The sequence below is a fragment of the Cercospora beticola genome, chromosome 4, assembly GCF_033473495.1.
Source record: "Cercospora beticola chromosome 4, complete sequence".
NCBI classification, from domain to species: Eukaryota; Fungi; Ascomycota; class Dothideomycetes; order Mycosphaerellales; family Mycosphaerellaceae; genus Cercospora; species Cercospora beticola.
The window spans coordinates 100,996-117,919 of NC_088938.1; the positions used below are offsets into that span (position 1 = coordinate 100,996).

The following is a 16,924-nucleotide window of genomic DNA, read 5'->3' on the forward strand; positions in this document are numbered from 1 at the left end:
ATCGGCAACACTCTGATCCGCTGACTCCGATGGCCTGCGACCAGTAGTTCCCTTTCACTATTGCCGTTTCACACAATGAGCTCAAGCTGTCAGCACTTCTTGCAAGCCTCGCCGCCACCAAACCAAATCACTACATGATCTCCGTCTGACATGCAGCAACAAAGCAAGCAAGCGAGAGACTTCTCGACTCGTTCTTTGGCCTTCGATGGAGCTTCGACTGCAGTCTGCAGCTCCACAACAGGAGTGATCAGATGAGCATGGGTCTGTTTGGGTTTTCTGGAGAGTGGAGTACGATGCCATGGGCTCGGCGAGTCTTTCGGCGGCATTGCGACTTGTCTCGCTTCTGCTGTAGCATCGCACATCAAGCCTGAGACTGAGTTTTTGGAAGCGAATGTGCAGTTTGATCAACACGACAGCATTACCGAATTCACCTAAGGCGAAATATACAAGTACATACAAGCCACGCCGAGCATCTTGAACGCATGATCAAGCTCGGTGGTTTGGCTGGCGTAATGCTTGGACACGACGGCGGGATTTGACGGCGCTGCGAGTTGCATCGCATTGTTGCCCTAGTTCGACTTTGGGGCTGTGATCCTGGGAGTCTGATGTGGCCGGAGAGAGACCGAGGCGGTTTTCTGCTCGATTCGTAGCATTTCTCCGCAGAAGGTGAAAGTCCGTTGGGCGTGGATGCGGGATGCTGGTTTGTACTGTACACGAAGTGTGCTATAGTGATGGCATAATGGAAAGCGATCGGGACTGGAAGAGCGAGTGACAGGGTTTTGATGTGTCTTGAAGGAAAGAGTATTGTCGGGAAGGAGAAGCTCATCTGGCCTGGCGCTTGGCGTGAACGGCTGGCGGTTGGCGGACTCCACAAAGCTTTTCTCCAACTTCACGATACCACTTGCACGCCGACTTCATCTGTCGATGCCTCACGCTCGGTCATTAATGCATTACTCACTGCCGCTTCACTGATGAGAAACAATGGTCTCCGAACTTCACCACCGGCGAAGGACAGACAAGCGGCGTAAGCTTCGTCTTCACGAATAGCCTTCCGATAGGCCCGCCGGCCGCCTGGTGCTCTGGAGGCGGCTGATGTGGAGCGCAGCTCTCCCCTGCTCCGTGCAACCAGCGGCGCTCCAGAACTCAGCATGCGCCATGCAGCAGGCCACTCGTTTGCCAATGGTCAACGCCCTTCATGTCACTGGTCTACACAGCTCTCGCCGGCGGATGTGAATGGGATGGCAAACTTATGCAAACCCGTCCCAGATGAACGATCTCCAAGCTAGGCTGCCCAATGGTAGGAAATTTCTGCTGCTATTTTGGCACGGACCGGGTCATAAACGTCTGTGTCCTGGCGAAACTGCAAGACCAGCATACCCTACGTAAAGTTTCGCACCTTCTGGAGTGCAGCAACACGAATGCACAGCTTCTGAGCCATTTGGACGCCGAGCTAGTGCGACAACCAGCGCGTATTGGTCACCACTGGCCACGCCACCGCCTTACGACAGTCTCTCACGCGAGCCCGCATTCTATTCGGGCCGGAGAGAAGCATCCTTGGCTGGCAAGCGAAGCTCATCTTGCCTGTGCTTGGGGAATCTGGGCTAGTACAGCTGGGGCTCCATACTAGCAGGCATAACTCCCCTCCCATTGGTGAGGGAAGTGAACTTCGTGCTGGTCGCGTGGCAGCAGGGTAGACTTCTTAAGTGTCGCTGGTTGCCCTGCGCTTTTTTGTGAAGCACTGCTTTCTGCTTCTTCGTTGTGTGTTGGTGTGAGCTTCTTGTCTCTCACACGCTTCGCTGAATATGCCTTTCACCATCAAGCCGCCTGAGGGCACGCCTGGTAAGGCATGGCCTGCTATTGCTGTCGGCCTCTTCGTCGCCTTTGGTAAGTACTTATCAGATCTCCTGTAGCTGCACAGGACTAACAACGCTTCAGGTGGCGTCCTTTACGGCTATGATACTGGCACAATCGGTGGCATCCTTGCCATGCCATACTGGCTCAAGGAGTTCTCAACTGGACACACGGACGAGAACGGAAATCCCGCAATCACATCCTCGCAGTCATCCACCATCGTCTCACTGCTCTCCGCCGGTACCTTCTTCGGAGCACTGACCGCAGCGCCTACTGGTGACTTCTTCGGACGTCGAATCGGTCTGATGGTCTCAAATCTGGTCTTCTGCTTCGGAGTCATTCTTCAAACCGCGGCCACTGAGATTCCACTCTTCGTTGCTGGTCGTTTCTTCGCTGGATATGGTGTCGGTATGATCAGTGCACTCATCCCTCTCTACCAGTCCGAGACGGCACCCAAATGGATCCGTGGTTCGATCGTCGGTGCATACCAACTGGCAATCACGATTGGACTTCTCCTCGCTGCAATAGTCGACAACGCAACCAAAGACCGCAATGACACTGGAAGCTATCGCATTCCGATCGCCGTACAATTCGCGTGGTCTATTATCCTGGTCGGAGGTCTCATCATCCTGCCTGAAACTCCACGTATGTGGATCAAGCGTGGTGATAATGAGCGGGCTGCAAAGTCGCTGGCTACACTCAGACGCCTCGATGTCAATGATCCAGCTATCATCGACGAGCTTTCCGAAATCACGGCCAACCACGAGTACGAGATGAGTCTCGGCCAAGCCTCCTACCTCGACTGCTTCCGCGGAAACCTTGGAAAGCGATTGGCAACTGGGTGTGGTCTTCAAGCCCTCCAGCAGCTTACTGGTGTAAACTTCATTTTCTACTACGGAACAAGTTTCTTCAAGCACTCTGGTATCGAGAACTCTTTCGTGGTCAGCATGATTACATCTTCCGTCAACGTGGCTTCGACTTTCCCTGGCCTGTACATGGTGGAAACCTGGGGACGCCGCAACCTCCTCCTCTTCGGTGCTATCGGAATGGCAGTCTGCCAGTTCATCGTCGGCGGTGTCGGCACCGGGGCTGGTACTGATGATATGCCAGCACAGAGAGCATTGATCGCTTTCGTGTGCATCTACATCTTCTTCTTTGCTTGCTCTTGGGGACCTTGTGCTTGGGTCGTCACGGGTGAGATCTTCCCGCTCAAGGTCCGAGCCAAGTCTCTTTCGATGACTACAGCCAGTAAGTTGCATTCACACCAATCCCAAATCTCTACTTTACCTTGCTGACCCCATTCTCCTCGCAGGCAACTGGCTTCTTAACTGGGCTATCGCATACTCCACCCCCTACCTCGTCGACTCCGGCCCAGGAAACGCCAACTTGCAATCCAAAGTGTTCTTCATCTGGGGCACTTTCTGCTTCATCTGCATCATCTTCGTCTACACTTTGATCTACGAGACCAAGGGCCTCACTCTGGAACAAGTCGATGAGCTGTACGCGAAGGTTCCTAACGCTTGGAAGTCGCCTGGCTTCGTGCCGACTGTCAACTTCACTGATGTGGCAGATATTGCCCATGATGGAAGGAAGTCGAGTTTGGCAGATATTGAGGATACTGTCAACAGGAAGAAATCTGTGACGCACTCTGAGAAGGCGATTGCATGATCATGAGTGATGGAAATGTATAGAGTGGATAGTTTTGTATTGCATCTAATGAGCTTTATGAGCACATGTCAAAGACATTCGATATCACTTCACTGTGCCAGTGATGCTTGCTTGCTTCTTCGATCCTGCGAAAGTAGGGAGAGTAAGCTTCCGAAATGCCATGCTTGTCTATTATAATATTTTACTGTCTGATGCCGCTTGCTCAACTACAAGAAAACTCCCTCTATGCACTAAACACAAATCATCTCTATTCAGCCAGCGTTGAGCGGCTCTCTAGACCCAGTCATAGCTTGCAACTAGCTCACTTCACTAACCCCTCCCTTGAGCACTACCCGATCTCCGTCTATGCAGCCTTCGCCTGCTTCTCCCTCTCCAACGCCCTCCACTTCTCCTCCGGAATCGTCAAACACCTAATCCCCAAATACTCACAAATTGCCGTACAAACCACATACGCCCAACGTCCATACACGATCGTACTAAACACGAAATACCCCCAAAGATAGTACAATTGAATTTCCGCTGAAGGTGCCGGGAAACCAATATAAGGTAAATTGACCAGCACTGCTCCGCCGATTAGAGGGGCGAGAAGAGCAGTCCAGTAGGGAAAAGGTTGCCGTGTCAAATGCGCGAGGATGATCTTTGTTGTGAGGCGGCCGAAGACTGTGGAGAGGGTGAGGCAGAGGAGGACGAGGTGGTTGTCTCTTAGAAGAGTGGAGTATGGGGAGCCGAGCCAGAGGGTTAGGGAGCCGCAGAAGAGGAGCATGGGAGTCCATTCGAGGAAGACGGGAAGGATCGTCAGGTTTGCAGCTCTTCGGGCCCGCACGACGTTGTAAATGCAACCTGGTAAATGGGCGATGAAGAACGCGAGGAGGAGGAGCGGGGCCCATATGTCTTTCACGGAGGTTTGACCTAGGAGGTGTGCGTTTCCGAGGACTTTAGCAATGGGCTCGTGCCAGATTTGATGCCCGAAGTACCCTGAAGCCCAGGCGATGAGGCTGGCGATTAGGAGGCCTTCGGTGGGGCCGTTGAAGTAGCCTAAGTAGAGGGTGTGGGTGTGGTATGTTTCCCATGTAGAAAAGAACATTGGAAGACAAGGCACTAAAGCTGTGAGAGCTCCTAAGGGAGTAGAGCCTAAGCCCATTGCTGAGACTTCAAGGATGGAGGCGAGAGTGCAGTTCAAGCTGTCGATTCCGTGGTCGAAGAGTTCGCCTAGGCCGGAGCTGGTGCCTGTGCGGCGGGCTTGTTTGCCGTCAATGTTGTCCATTGTTGAGTAGGCCCATACGCCGAAGGCGTAGGAGTAGGAGACCCAGGAGAAGGTAGGGCCGATGAGACCAGGATCAGCGAGCTGTTGGAGTCCGACGTTGGCGATGATGAAGAAGAACCCGATGAGGGTGACCATATTCGGAGCAAGCCATAATGGAAGGAATTCGACGCAGAAGTTCCACTATCGTCAGAAGTTAGTCACTCAGTTAAGACATCTTATTGCTCCTGCCTTCCATCTCCCCATAGAGACAGTGGTTGCGCAAAATGCTTGGCAACAGCAGTAAGCACAGGGAAGTCTCGGATACCTACATAATGCCTCAAAATATGATTCGAAATCGGTGAAAGGTCCACAGACGAGTACTTGTACGTCTTGAAATGTCTGAGTCCGTCTTCCGATAACGTGCCACTGGCGGGCATTTCTGCACAAATACGAGTTTCAGCTTCAGCACAACTTCTCCTTTTAGACTTTTTCACGACTTCTGCCACGTACTCTTGTTCGCCATGGTGATGGACTCTGTGGTTGTCGGGAGCTGGCCGGAGCTGTCAGTGGGAATTGTTTTGGGTCAAGTGGGATTTGGACAGGAGGGCCACACTGCTTCGATCATGATAGCTTGCTGTAGCTTCCGAGGTGGGCTAGAAGTATGTAGGTCAATGACGGGGAGGCAACAGCTTGGCTGGGAAAAGCTTGAAAATCGGCTTCGTTGGCGAGAGAACTCCATTGCTGCGCTCTCATTGGATGAGCACCAACATGACCATGCAAGGCCACTTCATCAGCACAGAAGAGAAGAATGTGAAAGAGACCTGGGAGGAATGGCATTTTGATCGTTGCAGTCTCGTTTCGTAGCTACGGATAAACATTCGCAGCGTCATGACACCCTGACCTCGAATGCTGATCATACATCAATCTTGCTTTTGCCAGCCATTCAGTCATTGCTAGTGATCTATACTATGCGCGCGATAAAGAGTTCCAAGCACATTGAGCTTTTCCTGCTCAGCATGCCTTTTCTGACTCCCTGCACGCAAAACGCCATAATACAAAGACCCAAAAAGTAGATGTGAGGCGCTTATCGGGTAGACATGGCCTTGGTGACAACACGCTTGAGGGCAAGCTCCTTCTTCTTGAGGTCCTCGCTGGTGGCATCCTCAACCTCGAGCTGGGCCATGGCGTCGGACAGAGCGCTCTCGATCTTCTCCTTCTGGCCACGCTTGAGCTTCATGCTCATTGATGGGTCGGAGACGATCTCCTCCACTCTGCTGATGTAGCTCTCGAGCTGTTGTCGGGACTCGAACTTCTTGCTGAATGCGTTGTCGCTGTCCTTGAACTTGGCGGCATCCTCAACCATCTTCTCGATCTCGCCAGAGCTGAGCTTGCCGACGGAGTTGGAGATGGTGATGTTGGCGCTGCGGCCGGAAGACTTCTCGGTTGCGGTGACCTTCAGGATACCGTTGACATCGACTTCGAAAACGACCTCGAGGACGGCTTCTCCGGCGCGCACTAAAGATTGTTAGTCTACATTTTCAACAGGAAGCTGGGAATACGAACTGGGTGGGATAGGGCTGAGCGTAAACTCTCCAAGAGAGGTGTTGTCCTCGCAGTTGACACGCTCTCCCTGGAACTGTGAAATTGTCAGCTGGTGGCTTCGCGCGAGTTCGAAATCCAGAGATACTGACCACTGGGAACTGCACGGTCTGCTGGTTGTCGGCAACGGTGGTGAAGGTTCGCTTCTTGATCGTTGGGACGGTCTGTCCACGTGGGACAACTGGGGCGAAGATGTTGCCCTCCATGGCGACACCGAGCGACAATGGGACGACATCGAGGAGAAGGAGATCGGCAGTGTCGGCGGAGGTGGCCTTTCCAGAGAGGATACCAGCCTGGACGGCGGCACCGTAGGCGACAGCCTCATCAGGGTTGATGCTCTTCTCGAGCTTCTTGCCGTTGAAGAAGTCGCTGAGGAGCTTCTGTATCCGTGGAATACGGGTGGAACCACCGACAAGCACAATCTCGTCAACCTTGCTCTTCTCAATGGCAGCATCCTTCAGGACCTGCTCAACTGGCTGGATGGTGCCGTTGAAAGCCTTGCTGTTGATATCCTCGAAACGAGCACGGGTTATGTTGGAATTGAAGTCCTCCCCATCAAATAGAGAGTCGATCTCAATAGTGGTTTGGGTACCGTTGGACAGAGTGCGCTTGGCACGCTCGCAGGCAGTTCGCAGACGACGGAGGGCACGTGGGTCGCCAGACAAGTCCTTCTGTTTGGTTGTCAGCAAAATTCTTTGGCCGTCGGAACTCCTAATGGCTCTGTACCTTGGTCTTGCGCTGGAACTCCTTCTTGAAGTGCTCCAAAAGGTTGGTCTGCGCATGGTCAGTTGTTATTCAACATAAGCACAGCGGATTGATTACGCACGTCGAAATCTTGACCTCCCAAGTGGGTGTCACCAGCAGTGGCCTTGACAGTGAAGACACCGCCCTGGATGTTGAGGAGGGACACATCGAAGGTACCTCCACCGAGATCGTAGATGAGGACGTTGCGCTCCTTGTCAGACTTGCCAGCACCGAGACCGTAGGCGATAGCGGCAGCAGTTGGCTCGTTGATGATACGGAGAACGTTGAGTCCGGCGATGGAACCGGCGTCCTTGGTGGCCTGACGCTGGTTGTCGTTGAAGTAAGCTGGCACAGTAATGACAGCCTTCTCGACCTTCTTGCCGAGCTTGGTCTCAGCAACTTCCTTCATCTGCGCATTGTTAGTTTTGGACTGTCTGAAACTGCAGTCTTCGCGGATCACTGACCTTGCCGAGGACCATGGCAGAGATTTCCTGAGGAGAGAAGGTCTTGGTCTCGCCGAGATACTCGACCTGGACCTTTGGCTGGTTCTCACCCTCCTCAACGACCTTGAATGGCCATGATTCGATATCCTTCTTGACGGTTGGGTCATCATATCGGCGACCGATGAGACGCCTGCGGGCGATCAGTATGGTGTTTTCGCTCGCCTCCTCTTTTCTCTCGAATTTCGCACTCACTTGACATCGAAGACGGTGTTCTCTGGGTTCATGGCGGCCTGGTTCTTTGCGGCCTCACCGATAAGACGCTCCTCGGAGGTGAAGGAGACGAAGGATGGGGTGGTGAAGCTACCCTGCTCGTTGGCGACTATCGGCGAGTGTTAGATGCGAATTTCAATGGTTCGGCGCTGGCGCTGTGCGCTGCACATACTGATCTCGACGCCGGCGCCCTCATAGTTGGCGACACATGAGTATGTGGTTCCGAGATCGATGCCAATGGCACCGTCGTAAACTTCGTCCGCCATGTTGTATGTGTGGTGTGGAAGAAGTGGGTGGTGGAGAGAGGGTGCAGATGGCAGAGCAGAGAAGCGCACTTTTCTCAGTTCGCAACTCAAAAAGATCTGTTCTGCTGTGTGGGTCCAAAAACGTCCGAGCGCCCGGCTAGCGGCAAAGGGTCTGCTTACTACGACGACACCTCACTTCACCTTTCACGGGCATTTTGCCATCATGTCGCCCTTCGAAAGTCGGCTATGTTTGAGCTCACGCATCTCACTTGTGTGATTCGCGACGTCCCCTGTCGTTAGCATCGGCTTCTGTACAGCTCACTCTACAGCGTTGCGGTCCGCGACAGAGAACTCTTGTTTGGAAGCACGTTGGCAACACTGATAGGACTGGAACAGTTGATCTGGAAAGAATTTTGATTCACACTATTGCAAGATCATGCCTAATACACATCGCTCCACATCCAGGCCGAAATCATGCTCTCTGCTCCAGTATGGCATATATTCAGATTCATCAAGCTTCGTTCGCTTCCCGATCGCGTGCAGCTCTGCTTCTGGGGCCCTCGAACGATGACTCCTGAAGGATCTTTCCAAGTCGTCCTTGAAGCTTTGGCTGCAGCATACTCCATGTCATTCACTTCCTGCTTACTGCAGACCAGCAACATCACTGACGACCTTCGGTGGAGGTGATGTTCTGCGCACAAGTTTCTCGCCATGACTGCGCAGAAGCGGACGAGTCACTCGGACCGCATCATCAGCAGAGTCTCCGCTTTCGCTCTCGACAATGTGGCGCTCTTTGAATGTGGTATGCTGCTGCCTCTTCTTGTTCTTCGTCTTGGCCACTTTCTTTTGTGCTTCGCGCTTGGAGCGATCGCGTCGGCCTGACTCGGCGCCCTTGCTCCCCTTCGAAGATCTGTTTCGCGAACGTCGTGAGGGATGTTCGGCGTCTGCAGCAGGTCCCACAACGACCTCGATCTGCAACGGGTCGCGTCGAATCTGTTCGACCTCCTCTCGCGTGAGGGACCGATATGCACACATTTGGACAACCTCCTCGGCGGAAGGAAACTTCTCCATGCGCCTCATGACCTCTGCGTAGTGTATCGACCTGATATGCGTGTGTAAGCCATGTACTCCCTTCATGAACGTCCGGCCTCTGCCTGTGTTTGCATTGCACAAGCCGCACCGCAGCTCGATGTAGTCCCTACCATGCGTCCCATAGGGGTCGTTGATGATTGTTGGAAGGTCTTTGAATGGAGGGCGAAAGGGCGTGAACATATTTTCTGGGTTTGGCGGTTGCTCACGTGGACCTGCAGCTCTGATCATCCCACTGCCCGCATTGGGTGTCGAGCTGGATTCCTTCCGTCCAATGGGCCAAACAGGGCGAGAACTGGAACGAGTGGGCACATGAACATGTGTCTGTGACGTGTGTATCTGCTGGGATAGTGGCAGCATAGGTGAGGAGGCGTTCGTACTAATGAGTGCTTGACCCTGAGCTTCTGACGTGTTGGTTTGCTGGTCGATTGCTGCGGCAGAGAAAGGTGTGATCGCACTAGTAAGACCTGCTGGCGCGCGGACTCGCTGGCCGAATCCTTGCATAGAGCAAGGAGCCTGTGCACTGGAGAGTGCTTCTGTATGTCCGCCTAAGTTGAAGGTCAAGATTGTCTCAGGCGCACTATCAGACTCATGCACGTGCATAGCCTGTGCCTCTTCTTTGATTCTGTCGGCTTCCTCGTTCTCGTCGTCCGTATTAAGGTCAAGAACTTCACCCGACTTCGCGATCGTTTGGAGCTCCTTTAACTTCTCTGCCCGCTGATGACGATCCTTGAAGTAGTTTGAGAAATACTCGAATTCTTCGTCGGCCCACGCTTGTTTCTTCTTTTCAAGCGCGATTTCAGCTTCAGCAGCCTTGGCGGCGGCAATCCTTTCTTGCAAAGTGACCATGGTGTTGGGTCTGCCTTGTGCACTTGAGGTCTGATCAGGTGTGGATGATGTCGGATTTGAATGGATGTTAGAGTGGTATGGATGGATGTTAGAGTGGTGAGAGGTATGGAAGAAGAGCAGAATAGTCAGTGGTAGTTGGGTCTAGAGGTGCACACAGCAACTGAACAGACACTCATTACGTGAAATTCGTTGAGGCATGTGATGTATAGTGATGCCAGTGGACTGGTTGATTCCTTCTGCAGTTCTAATGTGGCGGTAAACTGCTGGGGGCAGCTCAGTTCTCGGTCGCCCATCCCAACCAAGGCAGCGCATTTCTGGCGCTTAAGACGATGAGAAGGCCCTCGAATATCGCAGCCACTCCGACTAGTTGGATCTTGTCTCATCGCGCGTCGGTCGGCACCGCAACGGCCGAGTACGTCAACCTTGTCGCGAAGGCGCAAGTGAAGCGCGCTAAACAAGGTTAGAGCTGCATCTGGCGCACTTCACTTGCGCCACCCCTATACTTTCACCACCGCTGTACCTCCCTCCGGTGATTGCTCGCGCTCATCCAACAACATAAAACACGCTCTCAACTTCATCGCTCTTGCAAGATCTCTCGGACTGTCAGCTACACCAGTTGTCCTCACGACTGTCGGACATCATTTCGCGCCCTGCACGCGCCCCTGTTTACCTGCAAGCCGTTGAGTCTATTACACAAGAGCGCGAGCACGTCAACAAACAGACTTACACGTGACGCACGCGAGTCAAAATGAGCTCTTCCGCTCTCGCTTCGCAAATCCCTCTCGACTCCAAGCTTTCACTCCACTCAGTGGCACCACTTGCCAACCCAAACTCTCTTCACTTCGACCGCAACCACCGCCGCCACCGGCACCTCAAGATCCCCATTCCAGCTGCATTCAAGAAGAAGTCGCGTCAGCTTCGCAAGCTGCGCCGCTCACAAGTTTGGAAGACCGGCACCCGCGTCCAGCAAGTCGAAGAAATGGCCCAGTGGTTTCCGAATTTGCCGCCAGGCGGTTCAGTCAAAGGTTTGTCTAATCCATTTCTCGCCCGTTATGATGAAGTTGGCTTCGGCGTGTGCGGCGTTGGCGGCAGCTTGATGGCAAAGGTGAAATCGGCAGATGGGTGTTTTGGGGCGGAATTCAAGTGTGATGGAGATGTCTTTGGCGATGGCGATGTCTTCAGCGACAAGAAGGATGCAATTGGTCCGATCAACAGCGAGTTCGGCCAGAAGCTGCTCATGGCAAAGGAGGCGTTCGAGCGCATGCAGACTGCCCACAAAGAGAGCAAGCGGGCAACCCCAAAGTCCGACATTGGAACACTCAAGAAGCTGCCAGGCGAGATCCGCAACGAGATCTACCGCTTGGCTGTTCTCGAGCCTGACGGTGAGGTGATGGTCAGCCTCGAGGACTTCACGTGCCGCGGAGGACCTTGCTTCCACCGCAAGGCGACTTACAACCTTCCCGGCATCATCAACACTTGTCGCCAGATCCGCGCCGAATGTGGCCCAATCTATTTCGCCGAGCACGATGCATTCGTCTTCGACGCAGATGTTGTGCACCAGCGCTGCGTCGGCAACTACATTCGCAGCGTCGGTCATTACATTGACCTGGTGAAGAAGTTCAAGTTCCAGTTGCTCCGTCCCCTCTGGCGCGACGAGCACTTCATGGGGTGGAACGGCCACATGTTCACTCTCATTCCACCACACGTAAGTCTCCCGTCCACGTTCTTGTTTCCAACTCACAATCGGGCTGACAGTTTCGAAGTTCTCCGAGAGCAAATGGTTCGAGCTGAGCCAGGAAGCTTGCTGGCCCCGAGCTCACGAAGCCCGCTGCTACGAGCTGTGCGAGTGCACAGTCCGAAAGGAAATCCGTCGTCTGAACACCAAGATGTTGAACACTTACCCACACGACCCATTCCTTGATGATCCAATAGACCCCAAGGCCTCGTACGACATCAGCGAATACTTACTCAACTTCTTCGAGTCTGATGTATTGGACGACTGGGTCTTTCGTACGCGCAAGAACTCTTCGGAGATTACCGTCTGCAAGCTCTGCAAGAAATGCAGAGGCATTCGCTTTCCCGACTGGAACGAGGTTTGAAGACGTGACCGCTTGGTTTTGGCATACTTGCTCATAAGACACACGAAACACCAGACAGAGCGACATGAGATTTGCAGCATTGGTCCATTTGGTAAGGTCCATCCAGCATACTCTCAACCAAGACCTGACTGACGCGAGCAGCAGATGCTTTCCAATTTCCACATTGCGACACTTGTCACCGCCTTCGACACTCTTTGCGTTCTCAGCTGTTCGTCGAGCTTCACGGCTCCATATGGCGGCATTTGTCATTGCGCTTGACGCACTTCTTTTCCGTTGCGCTTCACACACTTCTTTTCTGCTTTCTGAGAGGTCATATGAGCTTCACAGCTCTCGAACGAGGAGGACTTTGTTACTGCTTTTGACAGACTTTGCTTTCGTTTTGCTGGACGCCCTCTGAGCACACTCCGCCTCGGATGGACATTGCATTAATGGCTCTTCCGAACAAGAGCAACCGCATGTACAGTAGCTTCGACTTGACAGAGGACAATTGAGACCTTCTGCCTGTATCTTCCTTCCATCGTATGCTCATCTCTCCGCCGCATGATTATCGCTTCGTATCTGAGGAGTCAAGGCATTGTCCGAAGGTGGTCGAGACCAATGGTGGCCCGCAGCTATGCTGACTCTACTTGTCCTTCTCTTCCGTGATCGTGGCCCATTCCGCGTGGGCTAAGGATTGTTGGTGGCTTGCTGATCCATCTCTGCATATCGTGCTTCATCAACGTCGAGTCAAGGCCGTGCTGTGCCGGTCGCTGCCAGATGTGTATTGTACGCGTCGTGCCGCGTTGCTCACTCTTCTCCTCTTCAACAACAGTCGCAAGTACAGAGTTCGGACCTCAAGCAAGGCGCACATCAAATATTGACCTGAGCTTTGACGCGACTTCCAGCCACCAAGCCTCAGACGTCGGGACAACATCAGCAGTCGGCATAACTTTTGCCTCTCTTAAATCCGGTCTCACAATCCACCAACTCCCAAGTCCGTTCGCGTTCAAGCACAGAGTCCATCTTCCTGGCTATGCCGGCATGGAAGACGACGGCTTCGACGAGCGCCAGTCTGAGGTCTTGCGACCTCTTGGCCTGGGACGTGTTTGGGGAAAATTACTGACGTGCTAGTTCCTCTCATGGCTTCTCAGGTATCGGATGCAGCTTGCGTCCGATTGTATAAGTATCAGTACTGGTAAGAACACCTTTGAAGGTCATCGCGTTTCTCCAACAGATCGGGAAGGAGGCCACGAACTCTACCAATCATGCCTTCTCCGCATAATTCTCTTTCGTGGCGGCAATGCATACTCAGTCTCATCTTTCCCCTGTCTGCTCTCGCACAATCCACTCTCTTTGAGCATGCAACTATAGTCTCCTATGATGAGGCGAATGGAATCCCTCTGGTCCTTCGAGACTCCTCACTTCTCATCACGAACGATCGCATCGCCGGCATCTTTCCTACTTCAAGGTCCAATACCAGTAACGTCACGACCAGCATCGACCGAATCGATGCAACCGGAGACATTATTGTCCCAGGATTCATCGACACCCACCGACACTCATGGCAAACAGCTCAGCGCACCATTGCGGGCAACGCAACCCTTGCAGAATACATCGCGCACTGGACGAACACCACACTACTGGCTGAAGTCTACGATGGCGATATCATATATGACTCCCAGCTCCTGGGGTTCCTCGAAGCCATAGATGCAGGAGTGACAACCATTGTTGATCTTGCCTCCGCAACATGGAATGAGGAAGTCACTCGAGCTGCACATAGAGCTCATCTCGACAGCGGTATACGCGGCATCTTTGCTCCACAAGTTGGGGCTAAGCCTGGCAACTTTACTTTGAAAGCCCAATTTGAGCTTTGGAGAGAGCTTCAAGTACACAGCCAGGAGCAGAGCAATTTGATCAGCATGGGCTTGGCGTATGAGACTTTCGACATTGGGGCACCAGCAGAGATCGAGCAGGTTGTTGAGTTCATCAGGTATGTTCCGGCTCCTTCATCTCTGGAGCAAATTAAAGATACCGTGGAAGCTGACTCTTGAGCAGGGGATCGAACGCGACAGTACTAGAAACACACTTTGTCGGCGGCGTCGACGGTAACGAAAACAGTCCAAGCCTACTCGCTTCCCTCGGTCTACTCAACCTTTCGATGCCAGTGATCTTCATTCATAGCAATGGGATCACTCCCACAGATGCAACGCTTCTTCGCAGGTTCAATCACTACATCTCAACAGCTGTCGGCTACGAGATGAGTCACGGAGCTGACTTGACCCGGACAATCCACATGTCCGATCAGGCCTCACTGAGTGTGGGTACAAACTACGCTCAGTCTGGGGATCTCATGTCTCAGGCGCGTCTCTGGCTTCAGCGTGGCCGTGATCAGCTCTATGGCCCGGAGCGAGCGAATTGGCGAGTACCAGCGAACAATCCAATCTCAACGAATCAGGCTTTCTTACTCGCAACACGATCTGGAGGTCTGGCACTTCGAAGGCCAGATCTTGGTGTTTTGCAAGCAGGAGCTAAAGCTGACGTCGTAGTCTTCGATGGCACAGCCCCAGGTCTTCTTGGCTTCAACGATCCTGTGGCTGCCATCGTCATGCACTCGCACGTTGGACAGATCAAGCACGTCCTCATTGATGGCGAGTGGAGGAAGAGAGATGGCCGCTTGGTTGATGAAGGTGTTGAGCAAGTAAGGCAGAGGTTTCTGTCGTCGAGCCGGAGAGTGCAGCGTTTCTGGACAAGCCTGCCGAGACCTGTATTGGAGGGACAATGGCTCACTGGAGCGCCATACAGTCGCATACCGCAGTGCGATGTCGTTCGAGGCACTGGCAGTGGGTACTGAGTGTCAAACCGAACAAAATGAAACTCAATAACGTCTTTATACGAGAATAGAGATCTAGGCCCTTTCATGGTGTGCTCAATCGACCTGCACTATCTACTCCCACTACTCAACGCCTCCGACGCCTCCCTCGCCTCTCGCTGCAAGACTTCCCTATGCTTCTCACTCCGACACTCGAGTTGGAACGGAAACGGATGAGGTTCGGTATTCAACGCTTTGACATCTGCGATAGATCAGCAAAGTCACTAGTGTCCTCCAATCAAACGGTTTCATCACTCACAATTATACTCAGGAGGAGTTATTGGTGCTCCAGTCTTCGGATCAGTAGCTTTCTCAATGTTACAAGCCCATGCCATACGAGCAGATAGAATGTAAATGCTTCGTTCCGCGATGTGTCCACCGGGACAAAGACGCCGGCCAAAACCGAAAACTGAGAAGTTGTTCATGTTTGGATATTTTGTTAGAGGCTCTTTATACGTGGTGGGGAAGTCTGGAGATAGCCAGCGGTCGGGATTGAAGGTGAACGGATCTGGGTAGAGTTGTGGATCATGGTGGATAGCCCTTACTGCGTTAGTGGAACAGAGAAACGTACTCCGAATTTGGGAGACTTACCACAGATTCGGATGAATAATGCTACCTTTGGGAATGAAGTAGCCATTGTAAGTATCGTCCTGCGTGGACTTGTGCGCTATGCCTAGAACAGCTGTGAGCGAAGACCAGCATGCAAGTCTCACGAGAATGGGAGTGTCCCTACCTCCGGCAGTGACTGGCCTCATTCTTGCCACTTCCTTTGCCACTGCTCTCAACAGTGGTAGATTTGGAAGATCGTCGTACCGCGGCAGTCGATCAGGTCCTACAACTTCATCGATTTGAGCCTGTAGTTTCTGGAACCACTCCGGATGCAAAACCATCATCAGTAACCAGCTCGTTGCCAGAGAAGCAGTCGTGGAAGCGGCAGCTGAGTAAAGTCCTCCAAGAACATAGATACCTTGCAGATCCTCAAGCGCCCACTTTTCTTTGTTCTCTAGCCACGTGCGAGTAAAGCTAGGTCCCGCCTTTCCTGCTTCTATGTCCTGCTCAACACCTTTCACAAGGCTTGAGAACAGATTCACCTCCCGCGTGCGGTGAGCCTTTGCCTCTTGCTTGAATGGTGCAAGCCAAGTTGGCAGCCACATCAGGATCGGTAACACGTCGACCAGGTACTGGCCTGGTGCTGAGACACGTTCGACATTGAGTTGGTTTTCGTAGACCAATCGGACGATGTCTTCGTTGCCTGTCTGCACTTCGATGCCGTAGGTGAGTCGCAGAATGAGGGCGGAGGCATACCGACGGAATAGTGTCTTGTACTCTCCAGGATTCGAGACCAGATCGTTCACCATACGAGCGGATTCGTGCTGCTGGAGTGGTTGGTACGAATTTGCCGCATTGACCTGAGTTACATGATGTTGCAGCTTTCGCACTCGGCGCCACTTCTCTGCCAAACCATCCTCGTTAGTACGGACTTCTTTAAGCACGTTTCGCGTATCATTGTACCTCCATATGGAAGGAAAAGAGCCTTATATCCATCACTTAGCAGCTGAGATGCCATTGGGAGACTCTCTCTGGAGCTGTAGAACTCTCCTCGCTCCCTCAGCAAATCATTTGCCATCTTCTCTGTATTGACAACCACATTGATCTTGCCAAAGGTCTTGTATTGGTAGATGGGTCCGAATTGTTTGCTCCATTCTGTGAACTTGAACCAGAAGTAGCCGCCTTCGCCTTTATTCAGATCGAAAACACTACCAATCCATGGCAGTCCTGTTATGGGCGTCGTCAGTATCTGGTTACCTACCGATTCGGCATTGCGATGGCTCACCCGAAGGCCCAGGAAGATCTTGTGTGCCTTTCGGTCGACGTGATCGCAGGCTGAACAATAGGCGAAATACAAGTAAGGCGCTTGCTATGAGCCATACCAAAGGCGATAGTATCAACATTCTGTAGCGATTTGTGACAACTCA

General features: G+C 52.8%; 7 protein-coding genes across 7 annotated transcripts; 3 read left to right on the plus strand and 4 right to left on the minus strand.

The window, feature by feature from the left end:
- Positions 1 to 1,802: 1,802 nt before the first annotated feature.
- Positions 1,803 to 3,519, plus strand: RHO25_005679 (uncharacterized protein; the record flags this gene model as incomplete). The annotated part of the gene is made up of 3 exons (XM_023596562.2): positions 1,803 to 1,884; positions 1,936 to 3,099; positions 3,164 to 3,519. The coding sequence occupies 3 exons, from the start codon at positions 1,803 to 1,805 to the stop codon at positions 3,517 to 3,519; spliced, it is 1,602 nt and encodes a 533-aa protein (XP_023452025.1).
- Positions 3,520 to 3,862: 343 nt separating this feature from the next.
- RHO25_005680 (uncharacterized protein) lies at positions 3,863 to 5,285 on the minus strand (the record flags this gene model as incomplete). The annotated part of the gene is made up of 3 exons (XM_023596564.2): positions 3,863 to 4,963; positions 5,092 to 5,201; positions 5,273 to 5,285. 3 exons carry the CDS (start codon positions 5,283 to 5,285, stop codon positions 3,863 to 3,865), a joined length of 1,224 nt encoding a protein of 407 aa, XP_023452831.1.
- A 561-nt stretch (positions 5,286 to 5,846) lies between these two features.
- Positions 5,847 to 8,084, minus strand: SSB1 (Heat shock protein ssb1; the record flags this gene model as incomplete). Its single annotated transcript, XM_023596565.2, has 8 exons — positions 5,847 to 6,277; positions 6,326 to 6,398; positions 6,454 to 7,032; positions 7,088 to 7,135; positions 7,188 to 7,514; positions 7,570 to 7,738; positions 7,801 to 7,927; positions 7,991 to 8,084. The coding sequence occupies 8 exons, from the start codon at positions 8,082 to 8,084 to the stop codon at positions 5,847 to 5,849; spliced, it is 1,848 nt and encodes a 615-aa protein (XP_023452832.1).
- A 621-nt stretch (positions 8,085 to 8,705) lies between these two features.
- RHO25_005682 (uncharacterized protein) lies at positions 8,706 to 10,001 on the minus strand (the record flags this gene model as incomplete). The annotated part of the gene is made up of 1 exon (XM_023596566.1): positions 8,706 to 10,001. The coding sequence occupies one exon, from the start codon at positions 9,999 to 10,001 to the stop codon at positions 8,706 to 8,708; it is 1,296 nt and encodes a 431-aa protein (XP_023452828.1).
- A 748-nt stretch (positions 10,002 to 10,749) lies between these two features.
- RHO25_005683 (uncharacterized protein) lies at positions 10,750 to 12,100 on the plus strand (the record flags this gene model as incomplete). The annotated part of the gene is made up of 2 exons (XM_023596567.2): positions 10,750 to 11,706; positions 11,765 to 12,100. The coding sequence occupies 2 exons, from the start codon at positions 10,750 to 10,752 to the stop codon at positions 12,098 to 12,100; spliced, it is 1,293 nt and encodes a 430-aa protein (XP_023452829.1).
- A 1,244-nt stretch (positions 12,101 to 13,344) lies between these two features.
- On the plus strand, positions 13,345 to 14,930 carry RHO25_005684 (uncharacterized protein; the record flags this gene model as incomplete). The annotated part of the gene is made up of 2 exons (XM_023596568.1): positions 13,345 to 14,069; positions 14,135 to 14,930. The coding sequence occupies 2 exons, from the start codon at positions 13,345 to 13,347 to the stop codon at positions 14,928 to 14,930; spliced, it is 1,521 nt and encodes a 506-aa protein (XP_023452835.1).
- An 89-nt stretch (positions 14,931 to 15,019) lies between these two features.
- Positions 15,020 to 16,900, minus strand: RHO25_005685 (uncharacterized protein; the record flags this gene model as incomplete). Its single annotated transcript, XM_023596569.1, has 6 exons — positions 15,020 to 15,150; positions 15,208 to 15,488; positions 15,540 to 15,621; positions 15,682 to 16,401; positions 16,461 to 16,724; positions 16,783 to 16,900. 6 exons carry the CDS (start codon positions 16,898 to 16,900, stop codon positions 15,020 to 15,022), a joined length of 1,596 nt encoding a protein of 531 aa, XP_023452836.1.
- Positions 16,901 to 16,924: the final 24 nt, after the last annotated feature.